The sequence below is a fragment of the Sceloporus occidentalis genome, unplaced genomic scaffold (assembly GCF_023333645.1).
Source record: "Sceloporus occidentalis isolate IW3139 unplaced genomic scaffold, rSceOcc1.0.p SCAF_1, whole genome shotgun sequence".
NCBI classification, from domain to species: domain Eukaryota; kingdom Metazoa; phylum Chordata; class Lepidosauria; order Squamata; family Phrynosomatidae; genus Sceloporus; species Sceloporus occidentalis.
The window spans coordinates 279,629,107-279,651,371 of record NW_028316981.1 but is presented as its reverse complement, the minus strand read 5'-3'; the positions used below and the strand labels follow the sequence as shown (position 1 = coordinate 279,651,371).

General features: G+C 42.6%; 1 protein-coding gene across 3 annotated transcripts in view; it reads right to left on the bottom strand.

Annotated features, from left to right (window-relative positions):
• The window catches only part of JMY (junction mediating and regulatory protein, p53 cofactor), a 61,442-nt gene extending 51,019 nt beyond the window's left edge, over positions 1–10,423 (bottom strand). For all 3 annotated transcript variants that reach the window (XR_016277747.1, XM_089494699.1, XM_089494710.1), the window contains exon 1: positions 8,580–10,423. Coding sequence is in view for 2 of the 3 variants with exons in the window: in XM_089494699.1 (XP_089350825.1) it covers positions 8,580–9,446 (867 nt within the window). In the remaining variant the exon portion in view is untranslated. The remainder of the gene's footprint in view (positions 1–8,579) is intronic.
• Positions 10,424–22,265: the final 11,842 nt, after the last annotated feature.

Genomic DNA, 22,265 nt, shown 5'->3' with positions numbered 1-22,265 from the left:
AAAAACACCTAAGGCCTACAATATCCCATCAGCCTGTATTCTACATTCCTTTCAGTGTGGATGAAATTATTAATCCTCAGTAAAAGTACTGTTCCTTTAACAAAGTATGCTAATAAACAAGAAGCACAATTATTATTGTTTAAAGTAAAATTACTTCTTTTCTCACCTGTTACATTGTTAACTAATATATGGAAATACTGGAAAGCTTAAAGTTATATTTATCACAGTTCTTATTCAAGCATTTTAAAGACCCAAGATGGAGTCAACCATGTGATTACTGAGCAGCCCATGTTTGGCTCCTATGCATAAACAATCTGAAAAGAAGGCAACTGTTCTCCTGAGCAGTCTCCACCTGCTCCACCTTTAATAATAAAACCTGTCCAAGCAGATAGACCAGAATCCCACACCTCAGATGTGCCAAGCCTGTCAGACTTGTGTGTGTCATCATGGCTTCAAGCACAGAAAGATGCTAAACACTTCCTGTTAACAAACCAATTTATTAAAAAGTTAAAATTAAGCAAGGGGAGAAAGGAAGTCTAAGTAAGAGGAAAGGTATAGTCAGCTATTATCTGATAAGATAAAGAAATGAGATCACTGTCCTTAAACATGTACAGTATCAGTTTGAAATGCCTAACTTTGCAAGCTTACTAGCTTTCTTGTCTCCCAAATGAAGTTTTGAATTTTTAATATGGCCACACCTGGGTCAAGGAAGCTATTAGATTCTGTGACTGAAACGCTAGTGAATTACAGGTCTAAAGTTGTGTTAGCTGTGGAAAAAACATCTACAGATTAAATTTCAAAGCAACATTTTAATACCATATGCACAGGAAAGCTACACATATATTACACTAAATTGCCAATTAGTGAGAGGGGAGTCATGAAAATTATATTTACCTAAAACAGTACAGCACACAACAGTGGTAACAAGCAACTGTACTCAGGATATTAGAAAATATTAAGAGTGATTAAAACACTGTAATGCCGTATGCACACATTTTGTACGCCCACATACTACACTAACAATTGCTGCAACAAGAGCACAGCAGAGTCAGAGAATAAATAGAAAAGCTTTAAGTATCTTAAACCCAACTGCTGGGGCTTAAATTATATGTAGATCAGACCACAAGGTACTATCCTACCATTGTTAACTTTACAACATTTTCCTCAATGCTACATTGTTCATATGTATGTGTACATAACTATCAAATCTGAGCATTCACAAATGGCTTACCACTGATTTGCCTTCTATGAAACTATCAAGCAGCTTGAAACTTGTACCAGGTCAGACACAAACCCAAAACGTGGTTTGGCCTTACAAATACTCACTTACACATTCCTTCCTGGTCTTGTGCACAACTGTTAGTAGCTTTCTATTCTTGCCCTAGTGTGTCAGATCATCCTGCCAGGTACTATCTGCAATAACAGCTGCTTTCCAGGTGGAAATCTTACTCTTCCTACTAAGATCTTTTATTTGCAAAAAAGCAGAGATTGATGCAGGGAGCTTCTACATGTAAAGCACAAGATCTTTTGTTGAGCTGTAGTACTCTCACCTTAATATCAGTATTGTTTGCTCATTACCTGAGAACCCCAGGTTTCATGACACTGCCCTTCCTAAAATATTTTTTTTTTCCAGTGCTCTTTCTTTTTGTCATGTATGTTGTTGTTTTTCATAACTGGTGAGCCTGTAGCCTCTCTTTAATAAGAAGTAAAGGTTTAAAATGCACACACTGTCTCCTTAGCTATCTTTGAAATGGCTGTTCTTTTCAGGATGCATATAAATAAAGGCCAAGATCCCGTATTATTAGACATAACTGTGATGACATTGTTCCATCACTGTAGCTATGTTTGACAATGCCACCCAAAAAAACTTATCTTTACAACCAGACAGTGCCTCAGTCAAAGAGTTTCCAAGATGTTTCAGATCAGAGCATTGTGAAATTATGTCCACGGGGTTTTTCTGTTTGTGAAATTGAGAACAGACAGCTGGAGAGATTGTTCGTAGGGCTTTGTTGCAACTGTTTCTCTTAATGAACCCTATAACTGGGAGCGTACTATAGACATAATTTCCCAGTGCCCCAATCTGCAGTGCCATAGAAACCTTTTGTTTGAGGTGCTACTAGGCTGAAAGTGTAGGTCTTTTTATTTGGGGGGGGGGGGGGTTCACATTCAGTCATTAACAACCACAAATATAAATTCCAAAGATGCATATAAATAAAGGCCAAGATCCTGTATTATTACACATAACTATGATGACACAGTACTGTCACTGTAGCTATGTTTGACTATGCCACCTCCAAAAACAATATCATATGTCTGGCTTGCAATCTCATAACTACTCACAGATGCCTACCAAAATGTGCTAAACCCCCACATATGTCTGTGTGCACACACACAAAAGTATCTCTTTTTGCATGCTTCTGATATAATACACAGAATCACAAAATTGGAAGAGAGCAGAAGGGCCATCCAGTCCAACCCACTGCCATGCAGGAATACACAATGAAAGCACCCCTGATAGATGGCCATCCAGTCTGTTTAAAAACCTGCAAAAAGGAAATTCCGCCATATTCCAAGGCAGCATATTCCACTGTTGAACAGCTCAAAATAAATCCTATCTTCCCAAATCTGGGGCCTTTAGTTATACTGGACTGCAGCTCCCGTCATCCATAGCAAGAACTATGCTGGGGGCCATGAGATTTATAGTCCAACTTGTCTGGAAGGCACCCAGTTTGTGTAGGCTCAGCTGAATAAGACATTGTACTACAACAATTATAATGGTCTATATGTGTAGACCAAACGGAGAAGTCTGAATTATTATGAAATATAAACAGAGGAAACTTTGTCTTTCTGAGATGACTACAGTACTTCCCAGTTATTTATACATTAGTCCCTAAATAAAGGTTCTACACTCCTCGGAAATAGAAAGTTTAAAAAGCAAGCCAGGTTTCTATTAACCTACAATCCAAATCATGTGAAATTCAACACATATGGGTAAGCGTACCTGTAAAACCATTGTTACAGAATGCATCCACACATTTATTTAGTTACAGTTGTTGTTAACTACCTTTAAGTCAACTTTGACACATGGTGACTAATTTCTCCCAGCACAAGATTCAAGGCAAATTAACAACTATTTCAAAATTCAGCTAAAATTTTACTATATAAAAATTTAAAAATAATTAAACAACTCTCTTAAAGTATATCTAAAACATAATTAAAAAGATAAAAGCACAGCACATCACACTGAAAACAACTTTTTGCCACATGATTCAAGCCAAGGCCTTCATAAATAAAAAGCCTTTGCCTGCCCACAGGAGAATGCACTAAAATCTGGGATCTCTCATATTTTCTCAAGTTTTCTGTTTTAAATATGCTTTAAAACAGTGGTCATGGAAATTCAGTAGGTGAACTATTTAAATGGAATAGTTAATTTAATTGTTTTTTAATTAGTGTATAAAAACATACAAGTCTTTATGCAACTATAAAGAAACTGTTGGGAGAAACTTTTTCTTGGACTTCTTACTATCTTCCATCTCTAATCTAGGCACAGTTAAACCATACTATCTGACTTAAAATATGTATCAACATAATTTTCACATCAAAATGAAATACTTGTTCTACTGTGATATCAACAGTAAAGCAATGGGTTATTGTTTTTTTCCTACATGAAATATCTTCTTTGGGATGGTTGCAGAAGACTAAACATCTAATCTGACAAACAATTATCAATCATCTTCATTCAAATTCAGTGGCAGCTAGTTTGTTTGCATATCAGACTGTACATTAGATAGCAGAAAACCCCTTATAATCCCAGGATCTAAGAGATAACATGGAAGCAGTTATATACTGAGAATGTCAAGAATATTCAGTTTATGGCTACACTGAAAGAGAATTATACGTAAGGTTGACTTATAGTTGAGTAGTCAAGAATATACAATATTTAAGAACATTTAGCACTACAGTATTTCAGCACAGAAGCATTTGTCAAACCAGATGTTTCAAGCAAATTTATGTTGGTCATATTATTATTTAAGAAATCAGTTAAACATCTAAGTACAAAAGAGTTCTCAAAATAATTTTGAGAACATTTTTACTCTGGATTCTAGTGCATTATCAGAATTATTGCAGAAGATTAGAAATATTACACACAGAATTCCAATTCGGTACTAACCAAAACAAATATTAAATCTTACGGAATTCAGATAGATTATATTTTTATCAATTTAGCAAAAGACTAGCAGTGTCAATATAAAGGAAAAATAGTCTTCCTGTCTAGCTTGTCTCTCTGCTCACCTCATTCCAGTTAACTGAATTTCTAGCAAAATCTGTCAGTTATAAAAAGTTTTGATATAAGAATTAAGAGTTTCATTTATCTTATGCTAATAAAAGATATTATTATGGTTGTTGTTGTTTGTATCCAGCTCTTTTCCCAAAACTGGGGCTCAAAGATAACTGACTTTAGAACCATATCAACTTTTAGATCCCCTTTGAAAGTCCTAGTGGGGTTTTTAAATATGCCACTGCTATGATTGAACATCTCACCCTTCATCTCTGGCCACTTTAAAGTACAGATGGCAAAAGTACTGTAACATGAAAGAAAATATGTATGAAACGCATGAGCTCAGCAGGTTCACATTTCAGGAAGAGAATCAAATCCCCATCCTGAAGTGTGGAAAACCTCTGCATCAGGATTACACATTAATATTAAATGCCTGTCATCTGTTGTTCCATTATCATGGAATAACTTAGTCAAGTGAGATATGAGCTTCTTGTTTCAGAGAAGGCCACTAACAAACACGAAAGAGACAAGAGAAACCTGAGAACCACAGGGACAAAGCAAGCTACCTAAATTATCTCCTTTCTTAAATGTGAAACACCTTTTAATTAAGGACAGGTCAGTTTACATAGCATATACCAACAAAGTTATTGACATCACATATTTTTTACTGGAAGTACAGGATGAGATGGCTAAAATGCATTTAAGCATAATAGTTTACCAGTTAGGTCATATCTACATCATAGGTTACCTCACTTATTTAGGGTGGATCTGGCCTCAGGTATTTTTACTACCTATTTACCTTGCTTAGCATCCCACCTATTCATGAATGTAACCACATTTTCTCTTTCTCAGAATGTTTGTATAGCTCAGAACTACATCAGACTTATGGAATTTTCCTGAGGACGTGAGGATATGGTTTACATGTCTGTCATCCAAGACTGCAAAATTTATCTTTAAAAACTGTCAGTACAGTATCATATTTTAAGGCACCTAGAGAACCAAGTGTCTGGGATTTTCCCAGCTCCATCTTCTATCATCCTAGATGGTCCTTTGTGAAACAATTCAAAAGAAATAAGTGAAGCTAGGTATTTACTCATAGCATAAGAATGTACCTATGACGAAATTGTTTTGCAAATTTGTACATCTGCACTGTCACATGATCCTAGTGCAAAAAAGAAATACAAAATGGGATCATCTGCTGCCTTCTGTAGTACAGCAGCAGTGGAGATGTTTTTGACCTTCCAAATGTGTTGGGCTCCCCCAGATATTTGTGGGCTAAAACATCTGGAGAGCCAAACGTTCCCTACCCCTATGCTAGACAGAATAGAGAAGGCACAAAGGAGAACAGAGCCCTGTGAAAGTGAAAAAACTACAAATTAATTTTTTTAACCTCATATAGCACTCCTCTAAGACTCTCTAGGTCCTCCAGCACAGCAATATGGTCAGCTTGCAGCACAAGTCGACCACAGAGTCATGCTGGAGGACCTAGAGATTTCTAGAGATAACATATTAATCAAATCCTCAAGAGTCAAAACTGCAAATATGGAAGGCCAGCTGTATTTCTTGCATATCATAGGTTTGTACTGGGATACAATTCTATACAGTGAGTTTGTCTGTTCCAAGCAATACAGTCTGAACTTAGACAAAAGAGGTCCATACCTTGGCAATGCTTCTTTTCCAGGTCAACTATAAAATCAACACCCTGACACTGGCTAACACACACACACACACACACACACACACACAGAACAGCAAGATATTTTTTCAAAAATTATGTCAATCATTTTTATCCCCCTTTCCTATTAAAAAAAAAGTCCAAAGTGGCTTTCAAGAAGCATGTTACACCAATGTCTCTGTCTAGTAAATGAAGACCAGAATTCTAGAACAACTTTGAACAATCTGGTGTCCTCTAGATATTTGGGGCTACAGTTTCCACCATCACTGGCCATACTGCCTGGGGCTGGTGGGAACAGCAGTCCAACACAGAGACCACCAAGGTAGGGAAGTGTGTATCACATCCAATTCAAGTCAAACATGACATTCATGGCTTCTGTCCTTCAACAAGCATTCATCTTGTGCTTCAAAGTTATATGCAAGAAGCCTGCTGAGCAAACACTTGTCATGAAATACTAATGCAATCAGTAATATTTATCCCCATCTCTCTTTATGAAACATATGTAAAGCCTTATAAAAGCTACAACACTCCAGACATTGAAGTATTTACACACAAAAGTACAAAACACCCTTATGTCAGATCATCTGGATAAAACTTTGATCCTTTGTTCTCTGACACTACTACTTCACACCATTCACTATTTACTGTCCTCATTAACCTCAGAGAAGATAAGATTTCATCCTAAGTGGAGGAAAATATCTACAGAAGTTCAGGCCCTATTACAAATGGATGATTGTGACAATCATACACCTACTCAGTGCTTTTATCTGATGTATCTAAAACCAACTAGAATCTAAAGAATGTTTTTAATACGGATTGGCTGCATGCCTGAGTTTCTCTTCTTATGTAAACATTTGGCCCAAACACTTCAGCTTTGACTTATTTTTAACAATCTGCTTCCTACTAATTGGAATAATACCTGGCAAATGCAAGGTGAAGGCTGGGGCTCCTTTAGTTGGGAGCAAGAATAGAACTGAGGCCAAAAGGTGCCAAAATATAGCTGCCATAAAGGTGGCACTTTTCTTTTGCTCTGATCCTGCCATTTAAATATGGAAAATCTTTCCAGTGGGAGCTGGTATTGGAAAGATACAATTGGTCCTTGATCCCAAAATCTTGACCTCTTGCTAATTTGGATGAATGGAAACACTTCTCATAAAAATGCAGAGGTGTGGGCTGTGAGCTGCTATCTGCATAAAACTTTATTTCCCCTGTAGATAAATATTTTATTGGAAAAATATGCTGTGGGGGAAAGGAGGAGGCTGAAATCCAATGATGTTATATTGAGAATAAGTTACACTACATTCAGTGTGACTTACTTCCAAGAATGCTCAAGGTGAGCCACTGTGGCATAGTGGTTTGAGTATTGGACTATGACTCTGGAGATCAAGGTTCAATTCCCTACTTGGCCATGAAACCCACTGGGTGACGCTGGGCAGGTCACATGCTCTCAGCCTCAGGGGGAGGCAAGGGCAAACCTCCTCTGAGTAAATCTTGCCAAGAAAACCCCATAATAAGACAGTCTGCTTCCTACTATTAGGAATAGTGTCCCACAGCACACCTGGCTAATGTACCCAGTGCAAGGTGACTTGAAGGCACACAAGAACATCAAAGGTGGTCAGTAGAAGCCAGAAAAGAGTCGAAGGGACACAACAAATGTGGTCACCATAAGCTGGAAATGACTTGAGGTCACACAACAACAAAGACAACAACAAACACAACAAATGTGGTCCCCATAAGTTGGAAACAACTTGAAGGCACACAACAACAAAAAATGTGGTTGCCATAAGTGGGAAATGTCTTGAGGGCACACAATAACAAAGGTGGTCCCCTGTAAGTCAGAAATGACCTGAAAGCACACAGCAACAACAAAGATGGACCCCATAAGCCAGAAAGGACTTGAAGGCACACAACAATAGCATAGTCCTCATAAACCAGAAATGACCTGAAGGCACAGCACAACAACAAAGATGGTCCTCATAAATTGGAAAGGACTTGATGGCACACAACAAAAACAGCTGGAATCCCCAAAACTGGGCTGCTAACTTTTAGCTGAAGAAGGGGAAGAGGGGAAGGATGGGGAGACGATTTGATCCAAAGCACACGGCAGAAACAACCCAGTTCGAGGCCGCTTTAACCGCCCTGGCTCAGTGCTAGGGCACCCTGGGAATTTCAGTTTTATTGTGGCACTAGAACTCTCTGGTAGAGAAGGCTAAATGTCACATAAAAATATTGAGCCAGAGCAGTTAAAGCAGTCTCAAAGTGGATTATTTCTGCAGTGTGTTTTGGACCTGACCAAACTACTGTCCTTAGAATTCCCTAGCACTGAGCCAGGGCAGTGAAAGTGCTCCCAAGGGTGGGTTGTTTCTGCATTCTGGACCTTGGTGAAGGTGGGAGGAAGATCCCTGCATCACACAATAGATAAATAACCTGGTTTGGCACCGCTTTAACTCGTTGTCTGGCTCAAGGCTATGGAATTCTGGGAGTTGGCGTTTCTTGTGGAGCCCCGAGCAGAACCAAACGGGTTTATTTCTCTAGTGTGCATGCAGAAAAGGCCAATGCTGGTAATGGCGATGATGATGATGATGATGATGATGATGATGATGATGCCGCCGGGGTCCTGCTCACCTGCTGGATGCGCCTCCGGGCCCGAAGGAGGACCTCCTCGTAGCCCTTCTGCCGGAGCTCGCTGAGGCTCTGGTAGTACTCCTCGGGGTCGTCGGCCTCGGCGAAGAGGACCTGGGAGAGGATCTTCCAGCCGCAGGTGTCGAGGCAGTGGCCCAGGTAGACCTGGAGCTGGGCGCAGAGGCCGTCCATCTCGGCCCGGGAGAGCTCCGGGGAGCCGAAGAGCACCGTCCACATCCCCGAAGGCTCCTCGGGCAGCGCCGGCAGGCAGGGCTCCAGCTCCGAGCTGACCGAGCAGAGCTGCTGGTGGACGGCCCGCAGGTCCTGGAAGGAGAAGAGCCCGGCCCAGCTGCACTCCTCGCCGGAGGGAGAAGCAGCAGGAGGCGGCGGAGAGGAGGAGGATGGAGGAGGAGGAGGAGGGTGCAGTGGTGGAGGCGGCGGCTCCGTTTCTTTGGAAGAGGAAGGGCCCCTGGAGGGCTCCCCTTTGGCCAGCTCCAGGAGCTCCATCTCCTCCGCTGCGCCGGACACAGGGCTGCAAGGAGGCCGCGGGGCCTTGGCCGGGCTCCGAGGGGACGGGGAGGCCGCTTCGGGGGCTTGGCTCCTCGGGGACGGGGGCGGCGGGGGGCCTTTGCGCAGAGGCGCCTTGGAGGGGGCCGCTGCCGGGGGGCTTCCCCTGCGGAGCTCCCTGGAGCCGCTGCGCTGCCTCTGGGCGGTGCGGTTGTGGCAGGTGAGGGCGAACTTGCCCTCGATCTCGTTCCAGGCCACGATGAAGGCGAACTTGGGCCGCTCCCGCTCCTGGAAGGCCTGCGGGCGCACCGCCACCCAGTCCGCCTCCAGCGCCTCCTCCACCGCCAGGAAAGGCGCGCTCATGGCGGAGCCCGACCACGACCCAGCCTCGGCCTCACCGCAGCCCACCCCCCGCCATTTGGGGAAGGCCTTGAGGCCGGGGAGAGAGGGATGCCGACAGCGCCGGCGGAGAGGTCAGCCAGGCCTTTGCTTGCAGTCACCAGGGCCCTCCTCCAGCCATTTTAGGAAGTCTTTCTGGGGGAAAGGGATGCGGCCGCTGCCGGGGGCTCAGCCAAGAGGCCCCCCCTCCTCCTCCTCCTCTTTGCCTTGCCTTGCCTTGGGAGAGAGAGAGGGCTGCGAGGAGGCTGATGGGGACCCCCTTGGCTGTTGTTCTTGTGGCTGTTGTGTGCCTCAGTCCTCCTCCTCCTCCTGGCCTTGGCCTCCTTCGCTGGGCTTTGTGTTGTTGAGGGCCGAGCTCTGCCTTCCGCAGCCTTTCCTCGCTTGGAGTCACCAGAGCCCACCGCCAGCCATTTTCGGAAGTCCTTAGGGGAAGGAGAGGGATGCGGGGCTCAGTCCTCCTCCTCGTTGCCTTAGCCCTCTTCCCTGGCTTTGTTGGCTCCTTGCAAGGCAGAGGCCGGGGGAGGGGGGGGCTCCCAAGTGCCTCCTCGGCTGAAATGGAGGCCCTGGGGCCTTGAGAAGCCTCGGGGGCGAGGGAGGAGGAGGAGGCCAGCGCTGGGGCCTTTCGGACTCTCTCCGCTGCTGCTGCTGCTGCTGCGGCCTCAGTCACCACCGAGAAGCCTTTCTCTCCTTCTCCTCCTCCTCCTTCCCTCCTTCCTTTGGCGCAGAAAGAGACTCCTCCTCTCCGACGCCAGCCAGCCCCGGGGCTCCCAGGCCGAGAGACGGCGAGGGCAGGCCAGAGAGAGAGAGAACAGAAAGGGCGCCCTTCTTTCTTTCTTTCTTTCTTTCTTTCTTTCTTTCTTTCTTTCTTTTCTTCCTCCTGCTTTCCTCTCCTGCCTGACCGGATTGCCCTCTTTCTCCGGTTTCTCTCTCTTTGCCAGACTTCCTTCTCTCCTCCCCTTCTCTCTCTCTCTCTCTCTCATGAGTCACAATAACAAACAAGGGCTGAGGAATAATCCGGTTTGACGCTGCTTTGAACTGCCACGGATCCCCGCTGTGGCATCCTGGGAGCTGTAGTCTTGTTGTGGCTGGAGCGGTTACTTTTGTATCCCCGCAGCACTGTTGTCGGCGCTACTTGGCCAAGGCTGCATATCCCCACTGCGGGGACAGTCCGGTTCTACAGTCCCCAGAATGCCACGGGTTCCATGCTGTGGCATTCTGGAGACTGTAGAACAAACTGCAGTTCCCAGAATTCCATAACATGGAGCCATAGCAGTTAAAGCTCTGGGGGCCCAACAAGCTACAATTCGCACAATTTCATAGCATGGAGCTGTGGCCATTAAAGCTCTGGGGCCTCAGCAAACTACAATTTCCAGAACGCCATAGCATGGAGCCATGGCAGTAAAAGTTATGTGGCCCCAACAAGCTACAATTCCCAGAATAACACAAAGCCATGGCAATAAAAGCTCTGTGGCCCCAACAAACTACAATTCCCAGAATTTCATAGCAGGGAGCCATGGCAGTAAAAGTTATGTGGCCCCAACAAACTACAATTCCCAGAATTTCATAGCAGGGAGCCATGGCAGTAAAAGTTTTGGGGCCCCAACAAACTACAATTCCCAGAATTTCATAACATGGAGCCCTTAGCAGTTAAAGCTCTGGAGCCCTGACAAACTACAATTCCCCAAATTCCACAGCATGGAGCCATGTTAAAGCATTGTTGAAGCAGATTATTTCTCCACTGTGGATGCAGCCAAGATGCTTATCCTCCCAGCCATGCCAGCTACCAGTGCCTTCCCCTCTGAGGGAAACCACACAGACTCAAAGCCCAGGACTCCAACAGTTCACTGAATGCAGAAATAATCTCGGTTGACACCACTTTAACTGCTATGGCTCCATGCTATGTAAACCTGGGAACTGTAGCTTCTTGAGGCACCAGAGCACAAGAGCTGTAGCTGCCTGGGCTCAATGGCTCCACGCAATAGATTTCTGGGAATTATAGTTTTTACATTTTTTTAAAAAAACTACAGTTCCCAGAATTCCATAGCATGGGGCTGTGGCAATTAAAGCGATATCAGACCAGATTATTTCTGCAGTGCAGACACAGCTTTAATGCCTTTGTAATTTTCAGCGTTATTAGTAACCAAGTAGCAACAACTTTCTTTAAGAAAGCGCTTTGGATAAAAACACTGTTGAAATGAATGCAATCATTGTGTCTTAACATCACATCACTTATTAAGGTTGCCTTGTCTGGACTTGGTGAATTCTTTCATTGGAAACTTCCAGTAGCAGAGTTGTGGGTTATTATTTTATCAATGCATCAAACAGTGAATTGGTTATTAATATACCATTCCTTCCCAAATCTGCCTGCGGAAAGAAAGAACTTAAGTAGTAAACCGGAACCTTTCCTGTCAGCCATTTGCCTGGTAAAGCAACATCCCCCTTTACAAACTAAAATTGCATAAACATTCAGAAACCTAGCAGTGTAATAAGTTTGGAAAATCAGTACACAATGGGATCTAGTAGCACCTTTGAGACTAACACAAAGAGAGAAGTTGGTAACATGAGCTTTCATACACTTGAACCTACACATCTGAGAAAGTAGGCTCAAGCCTACCAAAGCTCATGCTACCAACTTCTATATTTCAGTTAGTCTCAAAGGTGCTGCAAGATCCAATTGTACTGTATAAACATGTTAATACATACCCATTGGCATCACGAAGGTTAGCACCACCAGGTCTTGCTATCACACACACCATTGACCTACTTGCATCCCACACCATACATCTTTACTAATGTTTTTGTACTAATGTTACTCAAAAATCATAATTCCCATATGCCACTGAATGTAATGGCTGTAGCTGTGACACCAACCAGCCAGATTAGAATTTTATCTTTAAATTACAATATCATATGGACAGCCTTGCATGTACATAATTTCAAATGGCTAAAGTGAAAATTTGGTAAGAGGTGATCTTTCTAAAGAAAATTTTAAAAGAATTTTAAATATTTAAAGATCTCTCTATATACTGATTCTACAGACTAACACGGCTATATCTTTGAATTCTGCCATCACTTCATTGTTTTAAAGGGACACAAAGATACTTCCAAATCAGACAGAATGGGGAGATTTCAGAAGCATGATTATCCTGGAATACATATCTATAATCTATACTATGGACTGATGCCACAATATATCATTTTAATAGACAAGAGGAATACATACTGCAATAAGAAAGAAAACCGAGTAATATAGCTATGTAACCACTATTGGAAGCCCAAACCCCGAAAACAGTAAATCAGGAACTGAGGATGAAACCACAAACCACATACCACATGACAGATCAATCTTGTACAATAGCTGGCAGGTTTGTTCCTTTTTAAATGGAAACCATTTGTATAAGAAATCATAGAATCATAGAGTTGGAAGGGACCACAAGGCCATTTAACCCTGCCCTGCAGGTATACACAAAGCAATCCCGACAGATGGTCATCCAACTTCTCTTTAAAAATCTCCAAAGAAATAGAGTCCAGCATGCATTCCACTTCTGAACCACTCTTACAATCAACAAGTTCTTCCTAATGTTCTGGAGGAATGTCTTTTCTTGGGATTGGAATCCATAAGTTTGTGTTTCAGTCTCCAGAGAAGCAGAAAAGTTGCCCACTTCATCTCCTACATGATATTGTTTCAAATAGTTAAAGATAGCTATCACACCACCTCCCAGTCTTCTCCAACCAAGCATGAATGGCTCACTAAGTTGTTGCTTATAGGGCTTGGCTTGGAGACCTTTGTACATCTTGGTCACTTTTGTTCCACTTTTTCCATATTCTTGGGGTGCCCAGAAATGGGGACAGTTTCTAGGTGTGATTTGACCAAAGCAAAGTAGCAGAACATTTCTTCCCTTGATCTGGCACACTGCATACATTAAAACACAGTTTTCAGCACAGCCACACACACAAAAGGATTCTTTTCATGGCTGCTTTATGACAATATTTTCTGGTCCTGCACACATCCCAACACAGTAGAAAAAGACTCATCTCCACCATATTCGGAATGCTTATGTTTACTTGCTTATCTGAGCTTGTATGCAAAATCTTTCTCCCTTCTCAGTCCCTTTAAGTATGCTTGACAGCCATTGTTTAATCAATATCAACCCCAGCACATTTGCATTTTCATGACTTTTCACTCACACGCCCTTTGTATATAGGTATGTCCAGGCATCTGATGAAGTGAACTGATTCCCCAAACATTTCTGTGGGAAATGTGTCCTTCCCAGTTAGTCTCAAAGGTGCTACTGGATTCCGTTATGGTGAAGCAAACTAACATAGCCATCCCTTTGAATACCAATGCAAAAATTTACAATACAGTTAGCAGTACAAACTGATGATAGCTATTCAGAAATAAGCTCATTTCGTTCAATGGAATTTATTCCCAGGTAAGACGGTATAGAATTTGCAAGCTCAAAAACAGCATATACCATAACTTATATTAACAAAAACAAAGAAAAGCAGTCCAGTAAATACAGACATCAGGTTTTGTTATTATTTATTTTAAGGCATGTGAAAGTAAAAAGTCATTCCTAACATATTATCTGAGTTGGTGTCAGGTGGCTGTCCCTGGGGAAAGCATTGCATAAATGAAGCACCATTACTGAAAAGAGCCTCTCCTTGCTAGTCTGAATGTTTTTATAGACAAAGTTGTTTCCAAAGATTTATAACTTAACTGAAGGTTATAAAGGTAAGGGCTTGTGGAAATAAGCAACCCTTCAGATATCCTGGTGATTAGCAGTGAGGAGCTTTGGTTGTCAGACAAATGTACTCGCTTAACAGATGAAACACTAGTATTCATGATGTTCATAATGGCTGGGCCCAGTGAGTGATCCTATTCTGTATGTCATATTCTGCATTAACTGCAGTTTCCAAACCATCGTCAAAGGCACTCCCACATTCAACAGAAGACTAATGTTGTGACATGTTTCCACATACTCATCTTAAAACAATGGTGTTAATTATATGTCTTCTATGCTGGGATGGACAAAGTTTGGATCTCTACCCTGCATGCAGACTGACAAGCTCCCCATCCAAAAAACTCGCTAAAAATTGGCCAATCACATCTCCAAAAGCCTCTAGGGCTTTTAGTCCTGTAAATGCCTTCATGTACCTCTAAAGGCATTTTGTTTTGTTTTTTCAAAACAAGAAGCAACCAGCAGCAAGACTAGTCACTTCCAGGTTTGGGGAGGCCTCTATACATAGGAAATGTAGGTCTCCAGGGTTCCCCGGGACTAGTGTGCCCCCCAAGCCTGTTGCAGTTGCCCAGCCCTACTCTGTGGGGTGTTATTTGCCATTTACACTCCCCTTCAGGGTGGATGTGTTTATTTGAGGCCAAGTGGATGTTTTCACTTGCAAAATACCCAAACAAGCTTTTATTATTATCATTAATGTTTATTTTTAATTCTTTACTATTTATATGGTGGTTTAAAAATTGGTATAGGTAAGGAACTGAAAGCATGTAGCCAAGCAGCAAACAAAGAGGAGACAAACTCCACATGCTATTATGATGCTCAACTGTTTATAAAGCCCAAGACATTGCGGCCACACTAGGCTCTTCTCAGGGGCCTTCAAAAGAATTCACTGGACTTGTGAATACTCTCAAAAATATCTCTATGGTCACATTGGGCTTTTTCAACATTAGTAAACAGCTAACCATCTTTTAGCACATGGAGCTTGTCTCCTCATTGTTTGTGGTTTACATGTTGGACTATGACTCTGGAGACCAGGGTTTGAATTCCTGCTCAGCCATTGAAAACCACTGGGTGACCTTGGGCAAGTCACCCTCTCCTAGCCTCAGAGGAAGGCAAATCTTGCCAAGAAAACCCCCTAAGAGGGTCATTTTAGGATTGTCATAAGTCAGACAGAACTTGAAGGCACACAACAACAAATGAATCAGCTGCAGACAGTTTGAATATCTTAACAAGGTGGGGGGGGGGGGAATCCAGAAAACTTTTAATCTAATGCACTTTCGTCCTGTTCATTTAATATTAAACATTTTTTGTGTAACATCACTTAGCATTTTACTAAATTAATTGCTGGACCAAAACTCCTTGTCCTTCAGGCTATGCACAGGACTGAGCTCTAATCATTAAGATTGTGTGTCAGTTACTTTCTCTAGCTGGTAGCCTATTAGTAGCATATTTCTGAGATACTGCCAAGATAGTATTCCTTTCCTCCTTCCACAGGACCCAGAGCCCCTTCCCCAGACATACCTCTGAAGGCTCCCCTCCAGCTATTTGGTGCCTCAAGGGTTAGTTAGTAGGCAGGATCACAAAAAACATTTGGCTATGTCACTCTGGCCAGACTTAGGAACCCCTTCTCTAATGTATTTGAACTTCCTAACAGTGTTCTTTCAAATGCAGGCCAAGAGATCTTCAGATGTGTTTATATGTAACTTTGCCTATGCAAGGATCTCTTAGCTTATAAATTATATATCTTCCTTCCAGTACACTTTGCATTTCTCGTTAGAGGTGCACTTATTTTTTTGTAATACTAAAATTTTGTTCCATGTTATTCTGACTGCCTTTGATCTCTATAGAATCTCAAAAGCTTTGTCTTGTTAGTTGCCTGAAATACTGTATTGTGTTCAGTCATTCCATTACAGAAAAACATGAATGCAAAAATCTATCCCAGAAAATTGAAGGCCATAATTTAGTAATCATTTATTAAATTGCACATATGGTATTTGTTCAGAAACAAACTAACATTCATCTCCTTCTTTGATGATACATACTGATCAAGGATACACATGGAATTATAACATAATGAAAAAAATAACTGAATAGATTTTAATTTACTATGGTATTTACATAGACTAATCCAGTCGTTTGGTGTTCCACAATAGCATTTTTATATCCTAAAATATTTATTGTCATAAAAAGCTTGTCTTTCTAAATCTGTCATTTTGTCTTCTTTTGAATCTGGTTCAACATCTTCCTTTTGGCAATGTTTTGCTTCTCGAGGTGTGTCAGAATTTTTGTCATACATTCCTGCTTGGTGACTTGATGTGGTTAGACTCAGGAAACACTGTATATTGATTTGTCACCTAAAGCATCTATTGTTAGCTTAAAACATTATTGTCAGGAATGCAACTTGGGTGCTTTCAATAATTTGATAGATTTTATTGCTACCATTTCTTCATTGTAAAATAACTTTTCTTTCCTACAAACATGCACACATGTTATATATATATATATATATATATAGAGAGAGAGAGAGAGAGAGAGAGAGGAAATTAATGACACTTTCTTTTTAATATGCCAAATGTAGAATTGTACAGTCCAGTACATATTCTAATAAATGTATTTGAAGAAGTGCAGAACTGTTTTTATAATGATTTGTAGTGCTCTACTAGACAAGTCTATTTGTCTTGTTGATGTGGTTGTTATCTACTCTTGAGCTGACTTCAACTCATGGCAACCCTGTGGATTAGACATCTCCAAGATCCCCTGGCCACAGCCTCTCTGCTCAGGTGCTACAGGCCCAGGGCTATGATTTCCCTGGTTGAGTCTAACCTTCTAGAATGTGGTCTTCCTCTTTTTCCCCGGCTTTCTACCCGTCCTTGCATCATTGTCTTTTTAAATGATTTATTCTTCCTCATGTTGTGCTCAAAGTATGACAGCCTCAATTTGGTCATCTTGGCTTCCACTGACAGTTCTGGTCTGATTGTTCTAGATCTCATTTGTTTGTCTTCTTGACTGTCCACAATACTCTCAGTACAGTACTTTTCTCCAGTAACTCATCTCTAATGAGTTGATTTTCTTCCTATTGCTTTTTTTTTCACTGTCCAGCTTTCATATCCATACATGATGATGGTGAATACAGTATCTTGGACTATCTTCACTTTAGTGTTCACAGTTATGTTTTTAGACTTTATGATCTTGTCCAATTCTTTCATAGCTGCCCTTGCCAATCCTCATCTCCTTCTGATTTCTACTTGTCTTTCTTAGAAGTAAATTCAATAGGGCTTACTCTGAGATAAAAGGAATAAGCCCCTTGAATTTTAGGGTCCCCTGAACTTACTTCTGAGTAGATATGTATAAGATTTCTCTGTGTGTGTGTGTGTGTGTGTGTAAAATTTATTTCTATTTCCCGCTTCTCCCTGCAGATCAAGGTGGGATTACAACAATCAACAAATTACAACAATAAAACATGTCAAATACATAGCTTAAAAATACATAGCATAAAAATACATCACTATCAATACAGTACAATACTATACAGTTGGTCGGTTCTCCATGAAGAGCATGCAATGCTAACTGAGGTAAGATATACTACAGCAGGTTTGGTGGATAGACTCTCTGGAAGAGATCCATCTTTAGTGCTTTCTTGAAAGCATCCAGAGTAGTAATAAGACAGATCTCTTCCGGCGGATCATTCCACATTCCACAGCGAAAAATGCTCTGTGGGACATGGTCACTAGCCTGGTATTTATGTAGTCTAGTGATTTCTTCCCAAATATTCTGAGAGTGCGTGGCGGATTGTGTAGGGAGAGGTGTTCACTCAAGTAACTCGAGCCCAAGCCATTTAGGGCTTTAAAGGTAATAACCAACACTTGGTATTGCGCCCGGAAGCTAATCGGCAGCCAGTGCAGAGATTTTAATATTGGTGTTATATGGTCAAGCCTTGATGCCCCGGTAGCCAATCTGGCTGCTGCATTTTGAATTAATTGAAGCTTCCGAACTTGGTAAAAAGGTAGCCCCACGTAGAGCGCATTACAGAAATCTAAACGAGAGGTTACCAGTGCAAGTACCACTGCTTCAAGGTCCTTTTGGTCCAGGTAAGGGCACAGTTGGCATATCAACTGAAGTTGGTACCAAGCACTCCTAGCCATCGCATCCACTTGAGATGACAACTGCAGAGACAGATCTAGGAGTATTCCCAAACTATTTCATCCTTTAGGGAAAGTTTGACCCCGTCCAGGACAGGTTGACAAAGTTCCTTGCCTGGGCCTAGGGATCCAACCACTAGTACCACCATTTTCTCTGGATTCAACCTGAGTTTTTCTTCATCCATCCCATTTCTGACTCAAGGCAGGCATTTAGAGGAGAGATGCCATCCTTGGTCGCTGCGAGAGTCAGAGGCATAGAAAAATAGATTCATAGAATCATAGAATCATAGAGCTGGAAGAGACCGCAAGGGCCATCCAGTCCAACCCCCTGCCATGCAGGAAATCTAAATCAAAGCATCCCTGACAGATGTCCATCCAGCCTGTTTGAAGACCTACAAGGAAGGAGATTCCACTACACTCCGAGGGAGTTTGTTCCACTGTCGAACAGCCCTTACTATCAAGAAGTTCCTCCTAATGTTGAGGAGGAATCTCTTTTCCTGCAGTTTGCATCCATTGTTCCGGGTCCTAGTCTCTGGAGCAGCAGAAAACAAGCTTGCTCCATCTTCAACATGACATCCCTTCAAATATTTAAACAGGGCTATCATATCACCTCTTAACCTTCTCTTCTCCAGGCTAAACATCCCCAGTTCCCTAAGTCGTTCCTCATAGGACATGGTTTCCAGACCCTTCACCATTTTAGTCACCCTCCTTTGGACACGCTCCAGTTTCTCAATGTCCTTTTTAAATTGTGGTGCCCAGAACTGGACACAATATTCCAAGTGGGGCCTGACCAAAGCAGAATAGAGTGGCACTATTACTTCCCTTGATCTACACACTATACGTCTATTGATGCAACCTAAAATCGCATTGGCCTTGTTAGATGCCGCATCACACTGTTGACTCATGTTCAACTTGTGGTCTACTTAGACTCCTAGAACCCTTTCACCCATAGTTTCATTCAGCCAGGTGTCCCCCATCCTATATCTGTACATTTCATTTTTCCACCCTAACTAACTTACATTTCTCCGTGTTGAATTTCATTTTGTTAGCTTTGGCCTAGTTTTCTAGTCTATTCAGGTCATTTTGAATCTTGATCCTGTCCTCTGGGGTATTAGCTACTCCTCCTAATTTGGTGTCATCTGCAAATTTGATAAGTATGCCCCCAATTCTGTCCTCCAAGTCATTGATAAAGATGTTGAATAGCACTGGGCCCAGGACAGACCCCTGTGGAACCCCACTGGTCACTTCTCTCCAGGATGAAAAGGAGCCATTGTTGAGCACCCTTTGGGTTCGGCCAGTCAACCAATTACTAATCCATGTAACAGTTGCCTTGTCTAGCCCACATTCTACAAGCTTGTTTGCAAGAATGTAATGGGGAACTTTGTCAAAGGCCTTACTGAAATCAAGATATACAATATCCACAGCATTCGTTTCATCTACCAAGCTGGTAATTTTATCAAAAAAAGAGATCAGGTTTGTCTGGCATGACTTCTTTCTCTGAAACCCGTGTTGACTTTTTGTGATTATGGCATTGCTTTCTAGATGTTCACAGTCTCTCTGTTTAATGATCTGTTCCAGAATCTTTCCTGGTTATGTCAGACTAACTGACGATAATTGTTGGGATCTTCTTTTTTCCCTTTTTGAAGATGGGAACAATGTTTGCCGTCTTCCAGTCTGCTGGGACTTCTCCTGTTCTCCAGGAGTTCTCAAAGATCATTGCCAATGGCTCCGATATTACATTAGCCAATTCTTTTAATACCCTTGGATGTAGTTCATCTGGTCCTGGAGACTTATATTCGTTCAGGTTAAACAGGTATTCCTGTACTATCTCTTTATTTATTCTGTGCTGAAATTCCTCTATTCTGTCCTCTGCTCCATTATCTTCAGGTTGAGCACCCTTTGCCTTTTTTGAGAAGACTGAGGCAAAAAAGGTGTTGAGTAATTCTGCCTTTTCTCTGTCCCCTGTTAGCATTTTGCCATCTTCTGCACGCAGCAGCCCTACCATTTCCTTAATTTGGGTGTCATCAATGTACTGATAACACCACGCTCCATGCCTCCAGATGATCTCTCCCAGCGGCTTCATGTAAATGTTAAATAGCTTGGGGGACAGGATGGCGCCATGAGGGACACCAGATGTCAGTTCTCTCTTAGAGGAGCAACTATCCTCCAGCCTCACCAGCTGGGATTTACCTCAGAGGTAGGAACGAAACCAATGAAGCACAGGGCCCCGATACCTAACTCCCTCAGGCGTTCCCGAAGGATACCATGCTCTATGATATCGAATGCCATTGAGATGTCCAAGAGCACCAACAAGGTCACACTTCCCATGTCGATGCCCAGACGGAGATCATTGACCAAGGCGACCATGGCAGTCTCAATTCCATAGCCCTCCCTGACGTCGGTTTGAAATGGGTCCAGATAATTGGCTTCATCCAAGACAACCTGGAGTTGGAAGGCGACCACCTTCTCGATCACCTAGGCCAGTAATGGTAATAAGGAGACCAGTCTGTAGTTGTTTCTGATCAGAGGGTCCAGGGAGGGTTTTTTCAAAAGTGGCTTAACCACCGCTTGTTTAAGCTTGGATGGAAATTTCCCCTCCCTGAAGGATGCGTTAATTATAACCTGAAGCAAAGTTGTTACTGCGTCCCCTCCTTGAGTGGTCAACCAAGATGGGCAGGGATCGAGGGGGCATGTTGTCTTCCTTACACAGCCAAGGAGCTTGTCCACTTCATCAGTATTTACAAGCTCAAAGTGATCCAGTCTAACATAGTCCACGGAGTCACTGGACATCTCTCTCATAGTTTCTATTGTAATACTGGCATCAAGACCATCCCTTATCTAGTAAGTAAGTAAGTAAAAGTTTATTTATATACCGCCTTTATAAGAACAAGGCGGTTTCCAACATACATACAACAATACAGCAATATAAAAACATCAAAACATAGCATTAAAAACCTTTTACAATAAAACAATAAGCGCCACAATTCGTGCCAGCTTGACATGCTGACGAAGGGGGCGAGGAGAGAATACTTTAGGGGTCAGGGAGTCAGGGGTAAGCTTGCTCGAACAAGAATGTTTTTAACCCCTTCCTGAACTGGGTAAGGGAGGCGGCTGAGCGGAGCTCAAAGGGCAGTGCGTTCCAGAGGCTGGGGGCCGAGATGGAGAAGGCCCTCTTAGTGGTGGCAACTAATCTGGCCTCTGGAACCCTTAACAATTGCTGCCCAGCTGATCTGAGTGTGCGGGGCGGATTGTACGGGGAGAGGCGGTCATCTAAGTACCCTGGGCCCAAGCCATTTAGGGCTGTATAGGTAACAACCAACACCTTGTATTGCGCCCGGAAGTGAATAGGCAGTCAATGGAGGTCTTTTAAGACTGGTGTTATATGGCTGGTTCTAGGTGTATTAATAACCAGCCTTGCTGCCATGTTCTGTACTAATTGTAGCTTCTGGGTATGGTACAAGGGTAGCCCCATGTAGAGCGCATTGCAGAAGTCCAAGCGAGAGGTTACCAGAGCATGTACCACCGTTTCTAGGTCAGCCCGGCCCAGGTAGGGACGCAGTTGGCGTATCAGCCAAAGCTGATAACAGGTGCTCCTGACCGTCGCACTCACCTGAGATGTAAGGTGAAGCGACGAGTCAAGGAGCACCCCCAAACTGCGTACCGAGTCCTTCACAGGAAGCGTGATCCCGTTTAGGACAGGTGGAACCACCGCCATTCCTGGACCAGGGGAACCTATCACGAGTACTTCCGTTTTCTCTGGATTCAGGCTGAGTCTGTTTTCCCTCATCCAGCCCATTACCGACTCCAGACAGGCCACGAGAGGAGAGATGCCATCCCCGGTCACTGCATCAGTCAGAGACATAGAGAAGACTATTTGGGTGTCATCAGCGTACTGATAACCCCGC